This window comes from Musa acuminata, chromosome BXJ1-2 (genome assembly GCF_036884655.1).
Source record: "Musa acuminata AAA Group cultivar baxijiao chromosome BXJ1-2, Cavendish_Baxijiao_AAA, whole genome shotgun sequence".
Classification (NCBI taxonomy): Eukaryota; Viridiplantae; Streptophyta; class Magnoliopsida; order Zingiberales; family Musaceae; genus Musa; species Musa acuminata.
The window spans coordinates 27,060,495-27,079,753 of NC_088328.1; the positions used below are offsets into that span (position 1 = coordinate 27,060,495).

Sequence of the window (19,259 nt, forward strand, 5' to 3'; positions counted from 1 at the left end):
TGCAAATAAACAACCATCAATAGCAAATCAGAAAAAGGATGTCAATGATGATGATTCAGTATATAATCCAAATACAACAACATAGCCTAGCAATAATACGAACAGGATGTCTAAAGCTGCTTATCTGCTATTATTCAAAAACCACTAGTGAAAAAGCAAGATGCAGCACCTACCATTACTTGTTCATCATCATCATCATCATCATCATCATCTGGCATTCGCCATTTGTAGGGCTAAAGCAGCTAAACTTAGCTGCCACCTCCGGAACAATACTTCTGTCCTAGGACGATCACTTGGAGCTTGTCATAACCGTAGGATATTTGCACCGGCACCTTGAAGAGGGATTTCACACCCTCATTCTTTATTATCTGCGAGAAGGCATCTAATGAGCTTGCGGTACTTGACAGCTTCACCCGATGTCATCATCATCCTCCTACGGACAGTGTCTATTGGGTAGGAAGCAAGACCAGCACCGATTGTAATTCCCCATCCAAGCAAGAAACTTGCCAAGAAATTGTCCTGAATGACAAACATATTATAAGAGTAGAGAAAGTAGAGCAAGCGGATAAGAGACATATAATAACATAAACAGACACATGATGGTATTTCTGTAATCTGCCAAGAAATTGCATAGCACACTTCTTATCATGCATTTTATGTCTGACAGCAATACTTGGATTCAGTATATGTTTCAGCATCGTCTTTCATGACTAACCTGCAAGGGGCCAACCAGCACGACTGGCTTTAAAGAATCATACAGTCCAAAGTAGAGCCCTCGATAAACAAAGATACCGACACATGAGATGTTGAAGCCCCGGTATCGTCCCACAACACCATCAGATTGTACAGTTTTCCTGTAAACATCAACCAGGCCATTGAACTAACTGTCTTTCACCTCCCTTCTTGGCAGCCTTGGCATCATTAGCTAATCGGGTCCTGGCATAATCAAGGGAGTATACAAAGAGATGGGAAGACGCACCAGCTGCACCTCCAGAAGCTAAATTACCAGCAAACCATTTCCAATATCTATCTTTATCTTTTTTGAAATTGAACATACGCTTGAAGTAATCCTTAAACGCAAAGTTCAGTGCCTGATGTATAAAGAGCATGTAACTGTCAGACACTGCGAAGCAAAACCAAAATGCAAAAGGAATAGAAGAGAAGATTCGACCTGGGCAGGAAAATAACGAAGAACATTTGCGGTGTTCCCTCACCACAATGAGAGGAAACCTTCATCCTTGATTGTTCGAGAAAAACACTCTGTAATTCCCTTATATGGTTCCGAGAGTCGACCAGCTTTAATCATCTCATCTTGGTTCTGAATCAGGAGTTTCACACGCTCGATCGGAGCAGCTGCCGTTTTAGAAATGGCAGCAGAAACACCACCCATGAGAAAATCTATAAGAAATCCTGTAGAACCTTTTTCCTTAGGTGCACAAGCAGAGACAAGGGTGATGGGTGTCATGGATGAGAGACCAATAGTCCCATGACAGTCCTCATATGATTTAAGAAGTGTGCTCTGCAAGTGGTAACTTCCAAGAAAATTGTGGATGATGATGGTATTTCTGGCTTGTGAATGAGGATGCTGCTCATGGAAAAAGATCAATTGCCCATGTATCTTTTGTATGATACATGGATGGAGTAACTCATCTGCCATTCTGCTACATGAAATTATCAGTAGAGATTTATCAGCTAACAACATAAGAATGCTAATTATGAAAATTAGGCTGGATCTCCAAGAGGAAATTCATATCTTAGGTAGCACCAAAAATTTGACAAAAGTATATACGACATACATAAATAGTTGTTTTTCCTTACAAGTACTAAATGCTTAGTATGAATAACACAGTCTCTGGAAGTTGTTTGGATCCAGATAAGGCAGACAAAAGCAATTACCTAAGGAACCTATGGAGTTGACAAATGTATACTAATCGGACTTTTTCCACAGGATTCAGTTTCAGCATACATAATGAAAACAATTTTCATGTATACCTTGCACAGGTTGCCTAAGATTTTCAGTCTTATAACAAACAAAATTAACAATCTTGACAAGATACTCATTCATATTTTCTCTTACATTTAACTTACTAGATTTATGTCTTTAATTTTTTTTCTTTAAAAAAATATGAACTTTGCACCATGATACTTCCTATACTCCATGTCAAGCACTTCAAAATTCTAACATCTAAATTACCCTTCTGCAATTCAAAAGCATAGCCACAAATGATCCCAAGTTTGACTTCTAAATGCATTAAGAAGCAACTTGATGAAATAAAAAACTTTTACACATTACTAAGGAAAACTTTTCATCCACTTAAAGTTACTAATTAGAGTACATCATTTGAAAGTGCTGGTAAATGTTTGATTTCTTACCTTTGACTCAAGAAAAGGACAAGAAATGAATTTATAATGTTAAATTTTAGACTACTGAGATAGTTCTTCTCGTACCAAATGTCAGAAAACACTACATGAGTGTTGCTATTTGCTAGCTGAATAAACTGTAGAAAATGGACCAAAAAAATGCAACCTTAAATAATAATGACAATTAGTGAACAGTAAAAACTAACATAAGTAACATTCTTTCAAATGAATACTGCAAATACCCAATAACCGTAACGTATTCAACCTCATCTACTAGGCTGGATTTGAACTCGGGTTGAAAGTTCAAACTCTACACTTGATGTTAGTGTATCTTCTGCCACTTGTTAGTTCCAATAAGACTACAAATTAGGGGATTTCATCGCTTGTCGTTAAGAGTGGCTTAGGAAATTTGCGGTCACTCTTTCAGCTTCCATTTACGTGCTTTGAATTCCCAATTATCGTCAAACTAAGATCTATGTGACTAACCTGAAGCATGGAAGTCAAGTTCAAAGCAATTCCATGCGTCGATTAGTATCTAAATCCTACTACAAGTTAGCACAAAGATCCATATAAAACAAGTGAAGACAGCATGAAGAAGGCTTCACGTATCATCTGACAGGATTACAACGACAGCTATCAGATCTACACCAAAACGAAGCGTCACACCGCAAGCAGTGACGGGATCGGCGGGACAAAGGGTCCGCTACACATCACAAGTAGCTCTCGCCAGAACAGTCGATCAGATCAAGTGATATACCGAAAAGACAAGGAAATATTCAAGAGGAAGATGTCACCTAGGATGGGGACGAGAGAAGGGGCGACGACGGCAGCACTCCTCGTTGTTCCGAAGAGTCTGGGGGAGACGAAGCGTTGAAGAGGCGACGGGTGTCGAAGGATGGCTAGACATGGTCGAACCCTACTATGCTAGCAATTGTTGGCGGGACTCGTTGTACTGTGAAATGACCATTATGCCCTCGGTCTCGGAGGCTAACCTCTTCCGGTGTTCTCCCGGCGGCCTATCTCTTATGATATTACTTATATGCCCCCGGTTTCAGTAGCTGATCCACAATTGTTAGCTCGTATAAAATGACTATTGTACCCTTAGTCTGAGAGACTAATTCCTTCACGTTTGCCGCTTTCCGGGATGATGTCAGGTTCAGTCTCTTGTTCTACGGACGATCACGACCAGGAAGGCACGTATCAAATTTGGAACGTTGGATCATGTAACGACGTTTAAATTGATGATTGATTTAAAGAACAATCGACAAATGCTTTTACAGCTAAATACGATAACAAGATTTTACTCCTCTTTGTGCGTCGATCAATTTAATATTAATAATAAAAAAATAAATGTATGAATTATAATCAATCGAGATGATCATAACGAAAAATATCCTTCCGGCATGGTTGCAATGTCATTTCTCAAATGCTTCAATGATGCAACACAGGAAGGAACGAGAAAACATAAACATCAACCTGGCAATCTCATATATAAGGTCGAAGCAAATTAAGCAAGCTCAGTCTAGATTTCATGTGACCAGATAAACATCTGTAGACCATAAGCTTAGCCATTTTAGTGCTAATAGTAACAGAAAGAAAAACTAGCATGTAGGAGGTGGAGCAGATGAAAAGAGACTTTTGGATAACAAGTCCAAGAAGGGTTGAGATATATTCTGGTTTCTTGTCTAAGAGATATGGGAAAGAGCACATTTATTTACAACCTATTTTTCGCCAAAACTGACTCAGTTTACTTCACCATTCTTTCGAAACTTAGGAGCAGATGCATCGGAAAGAGATTATAAATTTAAGACATCATCCATCAGAGCCAGCAGCATGAAGCCACGAGACAACTTGATCTATCGATGGCCTGTTCCGCGGATCTGGGCTGATGCACTTGCAAGCAGTCTCCAGCACTGATAAGAGCTGCTTTTCGTGGGCCTTGTTCCAAATTACTGTATCGAACATCTGCTCTTCCTTCTTCTCGGATTTCATCTGAAGCACCCACGAAACCAAATCTTTGCAACCTTTCGCCTTGGAAATATCCACAGGCCTTCTACCGGTGAGAAGCTCCAATAAAACGACTCCGAAGCTGAAGATATCACCCTTCAGAGTAGCCGTCAATGTTTGGCTGTACTCAGGAGGAATGTACCCTAAGGTTCCAACCAGGTCAGTGGTGACATGAGTTTTGTAGGGATCGATAAGCCTCGCCAGGCCGAAATCTGCCAGATGGGCTTCGAATCTATCATCCAGCAAAATGTTGCTTGATTTAACATCTCTGTGGATGATGTTGGGCTCACAGATCTTGTGCAAGTAAGCCAATCCCCTTGCTGATCCTTGGGCAATCTTCAACCTGACCTCCCACTTGAGTAAAGATCCACCATCAGCCCTCTCATGAAGCCAGTAGTCCAGACTTCCATTTTCCATGTAGGTGTAAATCAGCAATCTATCATTCCCACACCTGCAATAGCCTTTCAGGGAGACGAGGTTCTTATGCTGAGCCCTGGAGAGTGCTTCCACCTCTGCACGGAATTCTCGTTCCATCTGTCCACAGTCACCAGAAAGCCTCTTGATTGCAGCTTTTGTACCATCTGGAAGATATGCCTTGTAGACCAGCCCAAATCCTCCACAGCCAATTATATTTGATTGGTCAAAGTTATTTGTAGATTTCAGAAGATCATTGATCGTAAGCTCTTTCGCATCAGAGTTTTGAAAGAAAAGTACCAGCTTGGAACCCAATTCGGATGATGTATATGATCCATCTTCCAATTCAACCTCATCTACTGGAACACCAGCATCCTTCCGCGACATTTTAAACAAGACAACAGCTAAAAGAAATGCAATACCAACACCGATGCCAATAGTTATATTAAGTATGCCGGTTTTTCCAAACTTATTGTTCATATTTGATGGAATTTCAGGACTCAGCCCCAGTGCTTGAGTTTTGTTAGAAGGACATGGTGACCGACACAGTCCTGAGTTTCCATCAAAACTAGAGTTGGAAAAACTGAAGAATTGGCCCCCGGTTGGAATCTCTCCTTTCAAATTGTTATGGGCTACGCTAAACTTTGATAAAAAATTGAGCTTGCTCAAGGATGCAGGAATAGATCCATTAAGTTCATTGTATGACAAATCCAGTACCTCCAGATTTGACATCTCAGAGAGCGTATCTGGAATGCTCCCTGTGATACTGTTATTGCTCATGTCTAAGACATGGAGTGCCTTCAAGTTCCCAAATTCCGGCCAAATCATCCCGTTGAAGCCATTATCATTCAAGTACAACGATGGAGGAAAATTTGACAGTTGATTGTATTGCAAACCGCTGATGCTCTGATTGCGCTTAACATATAATGGCAAGCCAATCGAAGACCTTGTTGCTGAGCTGCTAATATTAATCAGACTCTTCAGCTGTGTCAAATTCTTGGGGATTTCACCAGTCAGGGAATTGTTTGAGATGTCCAAGTAAATTAGATTATCAAGCTGCCCGATCAAAGGAGGAATTCCACCGGTCAAGTGGTTCCATGACAAATCCAAGACTTGCAACCTCTTGCAATCCAATAGCCAGAGCGGGAGTTGGCCAGTAAGGGCGCAGTTTCCAATAGCGAGAACCTCCAAGTTCTCAAACCTCAGAGGAATGTCAGGAATCTCTTCTCCGTGGAAATTCTTGGTGAGGATAAGTGTGGTGAGGTTCTTGCACCTTTGGAGGATCTCCAAAGCTGTCCATACATTCTGGAAGCTATTATTAGACAATGAGAGCAAAGTAAGAGATGCAAGATTCCCAAATTCCTCGGGGACCTGACCAGAGAGACCGTTCTTAGCAAGGCTTAGGGTCTTTAATGCTTGGCAATCGGAAAGGCTAACAGGAAGATGGCCATAAAAATGGTTTGTGGCGAGATCAAGTGATGTGAGCAACTTCATTCGTGAGAAATCAAGATTAATGGAACCTGAAATAGAATTGTTCCGGAGATCAAGGTCCCTAAGCATTGCACAGAGTTCCAACGATCGAGGAAGGGTTCCATTGAAGGTATTGCAGTGTGCAACCAACTGCTGGAGCTTGGTAAGGTTTCCAAACACATTGGGGAGGGGGCCGGAGAACCGGTTACCCGAAACGATGAGTGTTCGAAGGCTAGAGAGCTTGCTAAACCTCTCGCCGAGCTGTCCCGAGAGATCGTTCGAGGCGAGCGACAACTTCTCCAATGCAACGAAATCGAAGAGAGAGTCGGGGAGGTCACCTGAGAGGGAGTTGTAGCCGAGGTACAGCTCCCGCAGCGTCGCGCTGCACTCAGCTACCGTTTCGTCAGGGAGTGGCCCTGAGAACGAGTTCACCGACAGATCAAGAACCTCGATCGCTGCAGCGCCGGCACAAATGTCGGGATGGATCGGACCCGCGAGCGAGTTGTTGCTGACATTGAAGACGGCGAGAGCAGGCAGCGATGTGAGGTCCGGAAGAGGCCCGCTGAAGTTGTTGGAGGACAGGTTCACGGCCCGCAGCGCCGTCATGCGGCCAACGGCAGCGATCGACCCCGACAGCGCATTGAAGCTGAGATCGAGAACCTCGAGCCGGTCCATGGAGCTCGCGAGGACTCCGCTCAGTCCGCGACCGGAAAGGAGGAGCTCCACGACGCGGCGGCCAGGGCCGGACGATCGACCGCTGGTCTCGGAGCAGACGATGCCGTCCCAGCTGCAGCAGAGCTCGGGGCGAGACCAGTTGGACAGGATGGAGCCGGCAGTGAGGTTTCCGGCAAATTCCGCGAGGGCTTGCAGGTCGGCGGGGTGGCAGGAGGAGGACGGGCCGGCGAGGGCCGGGCAGAGCGAGCAGAGCAGTAGTGCCCATTTCAAGAAGAAGGTTGTGGGAGAGGACGAAGCCATGACGAGAGGGAGACAAAGAAAGGAGGAGGAAGCAGAGAGTGAGGCTTAAATACTCGATGGGGGGAACTCATGCATGGAAGAGGTGGTCAAAGAAAGAAGGTGAGAGTGCATACATCCCAAGGAAGAGGAAGAGGAGGAGGTGGAGGAGGAGGAGGAGGGGAAGAGGGGGGGCATGGAAAGGAGAGAGGGGGAGGAGAAGGGGGCTTGTGGGTGAAGCAATGGTTCCCTTTGGGCCCAACACAAGGCCACCTTCTATGCCACCATTTCTCCTCTCTCACTGCCTCCTTTTCTTTATGCCAACTTTTCTTTTTCTTGCTTTTCTTTCAAGAGCTTCTTCTGGAGAAGGGAATTGTTTCTCTCATGCTACCACCATGTGGCTCGTTCAACAGAGAAGAGAAGAGGCTCTGTTGGCCTGCACAGAAACATCAAGCAAAAGCTTAAAGAAAAGGAAGGAAGCAGAGAGCAGAGAAAGCAGGAAGAGGAGGAGGTTCTTTTTTGGTTTGGGTTTTGGCTGGTAGCTAGTGATCTTTGTGGGTGTCTTCCGGTGGGACCCTCAAATAAATGTGGGTGGGTGCTGACCCGGGCAGTGCCTTCCAAGTGCATGCAGTCCTCCTTTCTTTAATGCTCGCCCCTCTTCTTCCTCTCCTGCTGCCGTTGCTTCCCTACCTCGGGCCGCTCAGTGCTCACTTGGGTGCGTATGCTATTGCGGGTGTGCATTTAATGAGCGAACCGAAACCGGTCCGATCCATCAACCAGAAAAATGAACCGGATACCAAATCACTCTCCCGGAAGCAAATCAACCGCGTCCTAAGAAGAACCGGACCGGATTCGATTCAAGGGGGGGCGACCGTCACGCGCAAGAGAGGGACCGGTGGGATTCCCTGCGTTCTCGGGTCAACTGGTTTGCGTGCCTTTTGAATCATTGCATGTGAATCCCACTAACTCTCCCTTTTTCTTTATTGCCTCCAATGGAGGGAAGGCCGGAGGGTGGGGGAGGGAGGAGAGTAGTGGTCTCCGAATGCATCTGATGGGCTATTACGTCTTTGGATTTGCTACGCCTCCCGTGATAAGGACATATTAAAATCACTAGCTACCCAAGCGCATGGCTGTACAAGGAAAACAATGGTCAGACTTCTCAAGGCAGTCAACTCCTCGGGATCACCTACGGAGTGATGAACAAGCTGTTGCTTTATCTTCCTTCAAGCAAGAGCAGCAGATAAAGTTGCATCCATGTCTCTGACTCTGTGTTCAATGGATGCGTATGTTACGGCTGCTGTTCATCCCACAGTCATCACAACTTATCTCCTGCAGAGGCCATGGATGGATGGCATCCTTGAAGTGCATAGAATCATGATGAAGACTTTGAATCACTGGCCATTGCAGTAGGCAATATGAGTGTTTAGAATCATGATTTCTTGGACCATAGCATGGCTAGTTAGCTAAATATCCATTATGGCATGGATGGGTCCATAAATTTACATGGAGGAAGGAAGCTAGGTGGAACTGTTGGCTCACATCCTACAGAAATATTACTTGTTTCACTGCTACTTTAGCTGTTGCATGCTCTGAAAATTTTGCTCAGGTACAGGTATGATAGATTGTCAAATAAGAAGTGGGTGAATGCCACTTTCTTAGGGGAGCAGTTTGAGACAAGGTTGAAACTCTGATGAAGTTTCTGATAGCTTTTCTGAGAGATGAAATGTTCATTAATCATATTCAACATGATTTTGGTGCCAATTATTATATTTCCCCAAGCATCTGTATAGTGATTTATTTGATTTAGTTTCTTGTCTAAGGATTCTACCAAAAGAACATGAGGCCAAGAGTCAAAAACAGAGCCCCAGTTGCCTATTTTCTTCCAAGAAAATGCTTGTTTATGTCACATTGAGATCCCAACCACTAAGTTAGGCATATGCTTGCACCTGTATTCAACTTTTAGTTTCTACCTTGAAAGAACTGATGCCCCATGAACCCAATTGACTACTTAACAGCATATGCTTCAGAATGCAGCAGTACTTATTAATCCCCTAAAGATGAAACTTCTATGATATAACATTGAAGAACTTATATGCTGTAAATGTAAAGCAGACTGTTGAAGTGAATGCAGTATATAAAATCTAAGATCCTAGAAGATTAAAGTATGAGCTAAAGATATTTGTGTGCTCCTCGTAGCCTACTAGTTCAAGATAGTGATCACTACTAAAACAATGCAAGATAGTGGTGTTGGTCTATGAACCAATTGCATGGCAGAGGTTGGCAATGATCTATGGAGCCTCAGCACTGAACCATGAAAACTTGGTTTGATGCAGCCCCAGGAGGAATCCAAGTGAATCATTCATGGAGATTAAACACCACCTTCATAATTCAAAAGCTCAAGCAATCTCGATGTGGAGAGGCTAACCTCTGCAGCTGAGATCTCAGAGGAGTAGACAAATGCTGAATACTTATAGTCCTACAGACTACAGAGGAAGGTTCCCAGACAAGAGCTAGCCAACAACATGGGACTGAAGGTGATGGAGAAAAAGAAAGGGACAACATGTGGACTTGGAAACTGGAACTTGTGGCCATTAGGATGATGCCCATCTTCTCTTCAAATGTTGCAGCGCATTACTTGATGGAACATTATGACAGAGCGAGAGAAGAGAGACTTTAATGGTGCAGAAGAATGAGGTCAATCAATGGAGATAATGATTGGGAAGAGAAAAGGGAATCTCAAGAGGATGAGTAAGGTTGCAGAACAAGAACAACCCTTTCCACTTCAGCCGTTTCTATTATTTCTTTCTCATCCTTGTAAACAGAGAAATTTTCCAGGCTTGTCACTGCTTGTGAAAGGACAAAAGAGAGAGGCTGTCAGAATTTAGGAGAGGTTGTGGTTATTATGAACATAGAGGATACTGAAAAGGGCAGTCTTCTAAGAAGTGATTTACCCTGTTAATCTATAAACCACTGAGAAGACTAGTTAAGAATTGTGTTGGTGAAAGAAAAGATCTAACATCTCAACAAGTGTCTTGTGCAGGACTCTATCATAAATCAGTCTTGAGATCTATATATATGAGCAGAATTTACTAATACAACCCATGATTGGCAAATCATCTCAAACCAAATCTTCCACAAGATTCAAAAAATTTATTCTTATGAGCATATCAAACCACACTACGAAACTGAATAGGAACTTTAGAGTGGGCGATCACCCACAAGTTCTGATTACAGACAACATCGAATTTGATTCCAGATACTATGTAGTTGGCCCTTATCAACATATTACTCCCCCATCTAAAGCAAACTGAGAGAAGAGGGGAAGCCAAGCATGGTACAGGATCCTGCCAGACACCTTCTTTTGTATCATCTGAAGCCGGCACCCAGATGAGAGTGAAGACTTATGTCCAGCGGCAACTCAACTTCATCTAAGAGCATTGATAAATGCCAGAAGCGAATCAACGTCGCGCTTTTCGGATGGATACTTGATCGGCCTAGATGTGTTTTTGGGGAAAAACAGGATCGTGGGGAAGCTTCCCAATCGTAGCTCTTTCTGAGCAAATGGCTTCTGGTCGCCATCGGCTCGGAACTTCCCAACCTTGATGCCGGAGCCAACGAGTTTCTCAGCCAACTCCATGTAGGATGTTTCCATTCCCTGAATTATGATAAAAAGTCCATCAGTCTCTTGCAAAATCATCAGATTCACCTGTATCATCACAGCCTTAGTGCGTCCAAAATTGTCTCTTACCTGACAGAATCGGCACCAAGGAGCATAGAGGACAACCAGCCATGGTTCCTGGCGCTTCTCAAGTTTCAGCAAGTTTTCTATCCCAGGCCTGCTAAGGTTAACAATGGCTTGGGTCTCAAAAATGTCTACTGTTCCGTCAACACCATTGGCGGCCGCAACCCCGTTCCCATTCGCACCCAATTTTCCTGCCTCATCCTGCTTAAGGTTCCCCTTGTGGAGTCCACACTCCTTGGCCGTCGCATCTTCCCACCACCATCTACCTTCCCGCTCATGTTGGCCGGGCAAGACTGGTCTGGTGCAGGGCTCACAACCAATAGAGACGTAACCCTGGACCCAGAACAAGACGTAGCAAGAACTTGAGTATCTATAAGAAAGCATCAGCAGAACTTCTTGCAATTTGAATCCTGGGAGAGCTTACCTGCGAGTGCAAGGAGTTCACAGGAACATTCATGGTTCGAAGGAAATTCCATATGTCCTTTCCCTCCACATCTGCAACTGGATTCCACTTTATCAAGCTACCAAGGCCGTCGACCCCCTCAAAAACAGGATCTACCTGCAGAGACAAATCGACAAGTTCAATACTTGAACCTAGGATATGGAACTATCAGATATATTGCACCTCTCATTTATGGAACTTTAATTCCTGACATCGTAGAAATAACAGATAGATACCTGCACAAGAGGGATATTGGCTCTGGTGCCAGGAGACTGATCCTTCCTCTGTCCAGTGACCCAAGCACGGAGGCCCTTCAGCATCCTTCTCAAAGGCCTCACCTTCCTCACTCTGCAGCACTCCTGGTGCCCATCTTCATAGAACGAGAAGAGGCCTTTGCTTCTAACAAGGGCCTGCACCTCCCCGGCATCTGGGAACGTGTACTCGATGTGGATGTCATAGTGTTTCTCTACAGCATCAAAGAACTTGTATGTCTCCGGATTCAACCTCCCTGTATCAAGGCTGAAGACCCTAAATGGCCTGCCGGTTAACTTAGCATACTCTATCAGAGCGACATCCTCTGCTCCACTGTTAGACAAAACTTCAAGTTAGTATCCTGCCCTAAGCTTACAACTAAAAAGAAAGAAACTATTAAGGCTTTTCATTTCACATCTTTGCAACAACAAGTGAGTGTTCTTGATAAACAAATTAAAAACTTGGATCTCACTTCAAAAAAAAAAAAAAAAAGTGAGTGTCCTCTAAAAAAAAGAAAATTGATGAGGATTTACTCAAAAATTTTCCATAATCTATCAAGTTATCTAATTTAAGATCTCATTATGATTCAACTATTGTAGACTGCCACCACCTTACCCTCCTTTTCAAAGAAAGATAATAATTTGTTGAAACACTTACCATAATCTCTCAAAATCATTAAACTCAAGATCTAATAAGGTTTCAACTACTTCTATGAGCAAGGAGGAGGAGGTTTGAGTTTACTAGTATTACCTAAAGTTTAACCATTTAGGTCTATCAAATTAATAGTTCTCCATTGGGTAACAACTTTATTTAGGAGAAATATCATTTCTTAACCTGATTACATAAAAGAAAATGCTTTAGATAAACATTGCATCTTTGGACTACTAAATCATTTAGAAAGTAAGCACATATCAAAGAGCTCCTAAACAAAAAATTATATTATACTTCCACTTACATGTAATTGAATACCAACAGTAATTATCGTGTTGCAACCAGAAACTAAGACGAGAAACAAAAAAGGGTAGAGAACGGAAGCTCTTTTTAACCTGAAAGCAATTGCGATTTCGTTTCCGAACATATCCAGAGCCCTATCCATGATCTCCAACGGCGAAGCGTTCTCGAGCGCCTTATTTAGCTCCTCATAGTCCACCGCTGCTGATGGCGCCGTAGCCTCCTCCCCTACCGCAGCGTTCGCCGCCTCCGCCACCGCCGCAGAGGGGACTACCGAGTCGTTCCTCTTGGTGGGTTCGACGGCACAGCACGGCCGCGCCAGCATCCGCCGCGGCCGGGGACCACCGCTCGCCGCCGACGTGGCAATCGACGGCTCCGGATGCCTAATGGACGCAATTAAGGCCGCTAAAAGGAGAAAAAAAACATTTTTTTAGCTCAGAAATGGGGAAAGGCGTAATCTTAAGAAAGCGGAAGACGGAGCAAGTTAATACCTTTGAAGTCCCCAGAGAGGAGGGAACGGGAAGTGATCGAGCTCGAGATAGCCGCGGCGGAAGCCATTACGGAAACAAAATCGAACAACCAAACTAGCCAAAATTCCTACGAAACAGAGAAGAGATTTCACGTTCTTGGGAACGGAAGAGTCGGAGGCCAAAGCATAAATAGTGCAAACCATGGGAAGCAGGCCGCCTCGGTTCATTGAATCGGGACGGTATTCCGGGCGAACATGGAACTTGACACGTGGCATCCGACGGATGGTCCGATCTCTCGCCAGACGAAGGCGCTGCCGTCGCTTTTGTTATTTTATGCCACAAGTAAAGAGTGGTTTATAATGCCACAAAATACCACACTACCGTTTATTATTTTATGTGGAGCAAAATGCTTTAAAGTACTCAAAAAATGACAAGCATATTCTTTATTATGTTTGATTAGGCAATTTGTATACTCCAATGAAGAATCTCACTTTGTTGTCAAGGGAGTCAATTTGGGCGGCCATGTGGATCTATATATGGCTGTTCAAATTAATTGCTATATCTACACCGCTAACATATGACAATATTTGATCATAATGGCAAATTCTCAAAAAAAAAAAAATATTTTTAATTTTATTATGATATTATTTTTTATATTTATGAGAGGACATCTCTCTTTTTTTTTTTTTAGATTCACTGAATATTCTTCTCCCATTTTTTTTTTGTATATCTATCGATTAATTTTAGATAGATCCATTGAATCAGATACAATGTTCTGTTTATAATATTTTTTAATAGATTATAATTTATTGAAAAATAGTACCATGAAAATTAATTTACTTTTTTTATAAAAAAAATCACCCAACACATAACATCAACTAATAATATTTATTAATCTCTGTTTGTTGTGTTGATGTCAATGGGTTAAAATTGCATATGTAAAATGATGCATTTATTTATGCATAGAAATCATAAAGCCCAGTCCTTCATGCGATGGATGGTGTGATTTCACTTGGTTGGATTTCAGTGTCACGTGATGCCCTCGTGAATGACACATGGATACAGCACAGAAACCATACATCTTCGTTAGTTTTCTCCTCCTCCTCCTCTAAGGAGAAACACATTATAGGGTTCTGTAAGGAAGATGATTGGATCAAAGATCTGAAGCCATTATTTATGATTTATATGACAAAATCAGAACATTATATACCATGGAAATACCCCCCAAAAGAAAAAGAGCTTGGCGTCGGAAAGCAGCAGTTTTGGTGGGTCATGAGAGAACACAGGATGTGTCCACGTGATCTACCACTTGCAAGCCATGTTGTGCGCAGTCGAACGCTGTCAATCCTGCTAGATTTAGACGCTCACCACATCCACAGGCTCAGGAAGGAGGCGAGCACAGGTAAGTGTAGCTGTCGCTGTCAGTGTTGGATGAGACGCGCTCTTCCAACGTGAGAATCCAAGGATTCATCGCCAACATTGATGAGGATGACCAACTTATATGGTTGTTGCTCACCAGATTTGAATCATTTGTGTCACTAATCTTGTTGCTTCGTCCGCCTCTCATGGTCACAAGCCATGGTAAAAGAACTTACGGATGAGCAGCAGCAGCAGCAACGACAATGGCAACAAGAACGACTCCGACAGCAGCGGAAGACGATAAAAAGTCTCTTCCCACCAACCCACCAACCTCCGTTCGGGAAAATAATGCCATCGGTGTTTCCACTTTCGACCGGGGATAAATCCAACTACAGTCCGACCCCCAAAAAGGGATCCTCATGGGAGCAAACCCCTTCCCCTTCCTCGCTCTCCTCTTAGTCTTCCGTTCTCTGCCTGCTGGTAAAGTATGATTGAGCTGTGATCACATCTTTAGCTCTGGATTCTGTTGTTACTGATGATGCTGAGGTTTGCATGGGTTGTTTTGCAGTTGCAGCAGCAGCTAGAGCGGAGCAGCCGTTCGTGGGCGTGAACATTGGCACCGACGTGTCGAACCTGTTTCCGCCGGCGGACCTCGCCGCCTTCGTCGAGGCGCAGCAGATCAAGCACGTCCGCCTCTACGACGCCGACCCGGGAATCCTGTCGGCGCTGGCCGGTGCCGGCGTCTCCGTGGCCGTCGGCGTGCCCAATAACCAGCTGCTCGCCCTGGGCTCCTCCCCGGCCACCGCCGCCGCCTGGGTCGCCCGCCACGTCGTCCCCTTCCACCCGGACACCCCCATCTCGGCCGTGGCCGTGGGCGACGAGGTCCCCACCGCGCTGCCTTCGGTCCTCCCGCTCCTCCTCCCGGCCCTCCGCTCCCTCTCCGCCGCCCTCGCCGCCGCCAACCTCTCTTCCATCCCGGTCTCCACCCCGCTGCCATTTTCCGTCATCCTCGACCCCTTCCCGCCCTCCCAGGCCTACTTCAACCAGTCGCTGGCCAACGGCTTCCTCACCCCCCTCCTGCGTTTCCTCAACGACACCGCCGCGCCGCTCATGCTCAACCTCTACCCCTACTATGCCTTCATGCAGGGCCGCGGCGCCATTCCCCTCGACAACGCCCTCTTCAAGCCCCTCCGCCCGGCCCTCGAGGAGGTCGACCCCAACACCCTCCTCCACTACACCAACGTGCTCGACGCCATGATCGACGCCGCCTACGTCGCCATGCGCAACCTCAATTTCACCAGCGTGCCCGTGCTCATCACCGAGACCGGGTGGCCTGCCAATGGCTCCCGCCGTGACGAGCCCTATGCCACCCGGGAGCTCGCCAGCATCTACAATTCCAACGTCATCCGCCACGTGCTCGACCGCGCCGGCACGCCGCTGCGCCCCGAGGCCACCCCCAGCGTCTACATCTACGAGCTGTTCGACGAGGACCTGCGCCCGGGTCCGGCGTCGGAAGCCAGCTGGGGCCTCTTCTACGGCAACGGGACGCCGGTGTACCTGCTGCACGTGGCGGGGGCCGGGGGTTTCCTGGCCAACGACACCACGAACCGGACGTACTGCGTGGCGGCGGAGGGGGCGGACCGGCGGGGGCTGCAGGCGGCGCTGGACTGGGCGTGCGGGCCGGGGCGGGCCAACTGTTCGGAGATACAGCCTGGGGAGAGCTGCTACGCGCCCAACGACGTGACTGGCCACGCCTCGTATGCCTTCGACAGCTACTACCAGAAGGAGGGGAAGGCCGCCGGCTCCTGCTACTTCCAGGGCGTCGCCATGGTCACCACCACCGACCCAAGTGCGTCAATTAAGCTTCTCTTTAGCTCAATTACTACTATTACAACCTGTTTCCATTGCATCATCTTAATTAAAATGTTACAGTGTTGCATTGCTTTAAGTTTACTGGTAGCTCAAAATCAATAGGAGTGAATTAACATCAATGGCTTGCTTATCAAAGGCCAAAAGCAAGCAGGTAGTGCAATTGAGTTTATTGAAAGGAGAGTTAGGTGGACTGGTAGGAGTAGATTTGGGTACCACAACAAAGAGATGGGACACTGAGCTCAGAGGAGAACAGCAGAGCAGCGCAGAGTGTGCTGGATCCTTCTGTAAATCTTGTTTGTTACTGCTTGCATCTGAATGCTATCCCATCAGAAGAACTCTGGTTGTGGAGGCCTTCTCACCTCTACCACAGCTTAAACAAGTCCTTTTAAGCTACTCTTCTACGTGAGGGTTGTCATTTTTGTACCATTGTTCAGCTACTGAGTTCTTCTGAAAGTGAGGGAAATCTGTTGCTTTTCTTTGTGTGCTCTCTCTTATCAGGTTGATTGTTCTAGGGCTAATGGGACCGTGGCCACAAAGGCATTAAACCAACCATGATAACATCAGGCCTATGAACAAGAAACCATTTGTTACTGATCATCTTTATGAACGATATTAGCTGTCTCAATTATTGAATTTTGAATTTCTTTTCTCAAGTGTAATTTTTAGTAGTGTGATTAAATACAATATTGTTTTTCTTATATAATGATTGGGTGTAATGGAAGAAAACATCTGTTATCGATATCTGATGTGTGTATCTTGCTTGCTTACTGACAAACCTACAAAGCCATTAACTAAAGATGAGAATGAGACAGCAGAATTAGCACAATCCTCCTCTTCATGTACTTCGGTAACCAAATATGAACCTATACTGACATTGAAAATCTCAATAGGCAAGAAAGAACAGAAGTCAGAAAGATTTGGTGTCCGAAAAACTCAGTGGGGGTCCATCGTAACAGGTTATCATGATTTCAAGGGAGGTCCATCACATTAGTCCATTGTACATTTAGTAATGGTTTTGTAAGACTCATACAAGTGCTGCATGACCGGATGTGTTTCTTTTTACTAGCTACTGCTTAAAAGATTCAGACTATGTTGAGGAGATAGCTGTCTTAATGCATCTGTTTGAGAAATGTTCTTCTCTGGCTGTTGTGCATCGCAATTAGGCCATTCTATGAAGTCCAAAATTGTAGTTGCAATTGTTTAATCGGCACCATATCTTCTTGCTTTACCTTTTAGCTATTTCTTATGGTACAAAAAATTCTAGTTCATTATTTTATCTTTCATTATGAGTGTATTACCTTATTATTGACCACTGAAAACACCATCATGCTACCTCGCAGGTCATGGGGATTGCATCTTTCCTGGAAGGTGAGAACTTTAATAGTCACTACCTTTTAACAGTTTTGACACTGCTCTAAATGCTCTAATTTTGTCCATTGGCATTTCAAGTTGTAAAATAAGACTACAGAAATACGCTAGAAGTTAACAATGATAGAAGTACAAAAAAGTAATAAAAGTCATTATATGGTTGGAAAAAAGAAAGAAAATATTAGAAGCTAAAACTTATGTATAGATGAGGAACTCTTGAATATATTTTTTGTCATTTTTCTTTAATTTTTCAACTACTTGACCACCAAACCCCCTGTCTTTGATCCAAAAATGATTGATATAGTTCTAGTTTCCAATTCGATTATAAAAAGACATGGAACAGTTTGTTGTTGTTGTTGTTATAAATCTGATTACCAATATAAACCTTATTGGTAACATCCTAAATAATGAAAATGCTATTTCTTCTAAACTTTGTTGTTGTATCCAGCAAGCAGATGAATGTTACAGGAGCAGGGATGAATACCACTCTAGCCAGTAAGGCCGGGATACCCTCCGTACTGAGACTAAGAACTGGAATAGAACATGACCACATTATCCCCATGATCTTAAGCATAATGTTGGTGGTCTCTACCTTGTCATGGAACCATATGTCTTGATGCTGGCAGCAATTAACTAATAGGATCTTTCGCAAACATTTCGAGGGAGTCGAGGTGCGATGTCCATTCTCTATGGAAATTTTGTAAAAGCCCCTGAATCGATTTTCTTCATTCCTTTTGTAATATTTGTTCTTTCCATAATAAAATTTTGTTGTTCTTCTTTTCCTTCTATTTCTTTCTGTTATATGGTTCTCTGAATCAAATCCGAAAGAAGCTATATTTGAGAGGTTATTTGTGGTGATTATTTACATAAGCAGCTCATTGTAGTATCTCTTCAGCTTCTATCAGTTCATTTTGTCCCCAAGTACTTGGTTCACATGATACATCTAGAGTTAGTCTTGGCAGACATCATGACTAATAATTCATGCAATTCTCAGTTGCAGATATCTTTTTTTTTAATCTTTCATCAAAATCTTTTGATCTAATAAAGAAGCAAAAAGCCAAAAACATTTATTTTACCTTGGAATCAATTTTTTATCTTTCATCAAAATCTTTTGACCTAATAAAGAAACAAAAGACCAAAAACATTTATTTTACCTTGGAAAACTTGAGGGATGGCATTGTTGAATTGTGTTGGTAATGCTTTGCTGAAAATTATAATATAGTTTATATTATTAGGATGTCAAAGAAGAATGTACATTTTAATCAGTCCTACCATGTTGTTCTAAATAATGGAGTTATTGGAATGCATGGAAATGGAGGGAATGACATCAGTGACCAAGAAAAAGGGTTGATGACCTCTTTAGATACCAACCGGATGAAGTTGGCACATCAAGATATCATGAGTGAGAAAGATGAAGTTGTAGTGAGTGAGGCTATATGGCAACATCACAAGGATAGGAAACTACCATTCAGACTGCAGGATCAAAAAGCACTTCAGATTTGTACTGTCAGCTTTATTTTGGATGCTTTAAGGAAAATGTGGTACCACTTTAGATAGATTGCATGATCAAAGCACTTTTAGCTTGGTCCTCTCAACTTTT

At 43.9% G+C, this 19,259-nt stretch overlaps 3 protein-coding genes and 1 pseudogene across 3 annotated transcripts; 1 reads left to right on the forward strand and 3 right to left on the reverse strand.

Annotated features, from left to right (window-relative positions):
- Window positions 1–72: 72 nt before the first annotated feature.
- On the reverse strand, window positions 73–3,329 carry LOC135606324 (ADP,ATP carrier protein-like; annotated as a pseudogene).
- Window positions 3,330–3,826: 497 nt separating this feature from the next.
- Window positions 3,827–7,733, reverse strand: LOC135606329 (phytosulfokine receptor 2-like). Its single transcript, XM_065097392.1, has one exon. It carries the CDS (start codon window positions 7,225–7,227, stop codon window positions 4,174–4,176), a length of 3,054 nt encoding a protein of 1,017 aa, XP_064953464.1. The 5' UTR covers window positions 7,228–7,733; the 3' UTR covers window positions 3,827–4,173.
- A 2,600-nt stretch (window positions 7,734–10,333) lies between these two features.
- LOC135606354 (5'-adenylylsulfate reductase 3, chloroplastic-like) lies at window positions 10,334–13,243 on the reverse strand. Its single transcript, XM_065097395.1, has 6 exons — window positions 13,082–13,243; window positions 12,686–12,995; window positions 11,624–11,972; window positions 11,370–11,504; window positions 10,952–11,278; window positions 10,334–10,858 (listed from the first exon to the last, which is right to left on the reverse strand). The coding sequence occupies exons 1-6, from the start codon at window positions 13,146–13,148 to the stop codon at window positions 10,628–10,630; spliced, it is 1,419 nt and encodes a 472-aa protein (XP_064953467.1). The 5' UTR covers window positions 13,149–13,243; the 3' UTR covers window positions 10,334–10,627.
- A 1,181-nt stretch (window positions 13,244–14,424) lies between these two features.
- Window positions 14,425–18,447, forward strand: LOC135606338 (glucan endo-1,3-beta-glucosidase 1-like). Its single transcript, XM_065097394.1, has 4 exons — window positions 14,425–14,899; window positions 14,988–16,268; window positions 17,632–17,659; window positions 18,108–18,447. The coding sequence occupies exons 1-4, from the start codon at window positions 14,839–14,841 to the stop codon at window positions 18,274–18,276; spliced, it is 1,539 nt and encodes a 512-aa protein (XP_064953466.1). The 5' UTR covers window positions 14,425–14,838; the 3' UTR covers window positions 18,277–18,447.
- The last annotated feature ends 812 nt before the right edge of the window (window positions 18,448–19,259 follow it).

What these genes read in the sequence shown, in the direction of transcription:
- LOC135606329 (XM_065097392.1), bottom strand. Translation starts at nt 7,227, where the DNA reads ATGGCTTCGTCCTCTCCCACAACCTTCTTCTTGAAATGGGCACTACTG.
- LOC135606354 (XM_065097395.1), bottom strand. Translation starts at nt 13,148, where the DNA reads ATGGCTTCCGCCGCGGCTATCTCGAGCTCGATCACTTCCCGTTCCCTC. An exon ending in TGAACTCCTTGCACTCGCAG is followed by an intron (nt 11,279 to 11,369) that starts GTAAGCTCTCCC and finishes TTCTGGGTCCAG; the next exon opens with GGTTACGTCTCTATTGGTTG. An exon ending in CTTGGTGCCGATTCTGTCAG is followed by an intron (nt 10,859 to 10,951) that starts GTAAGAGACAAT and finishes ATCATAATTCAG; the next exon opens with GGAATGGAAACATCCTACAT.
- LOC135606338 (XM_065097394.1), top strand. Translation starts at nt 14,839, where the DNA reads ATGGGAGCAAACCCCTTCCCCTTCCTCGCTCTCCTCTTAGTCTTCCGT. An exon ending in CTTCCGTTCTCTGCCTGCTG is followed by an intron (nt 14,900 to 14,987) that starts GTAAAGTATGAT and finishes GTTGTTTTGCAG; the next exon opens with TTGCAGCAGCAGCTAGAGCG. An exon ending in GGTCACCACCACCGACCCAA is followed by an intron (nt 16,269 to 17,631) that starts GTGCGTCAATTA and finishes GCTACCTCGCAG; the next exon opens with GTCATGGGGATTGCATCTTT.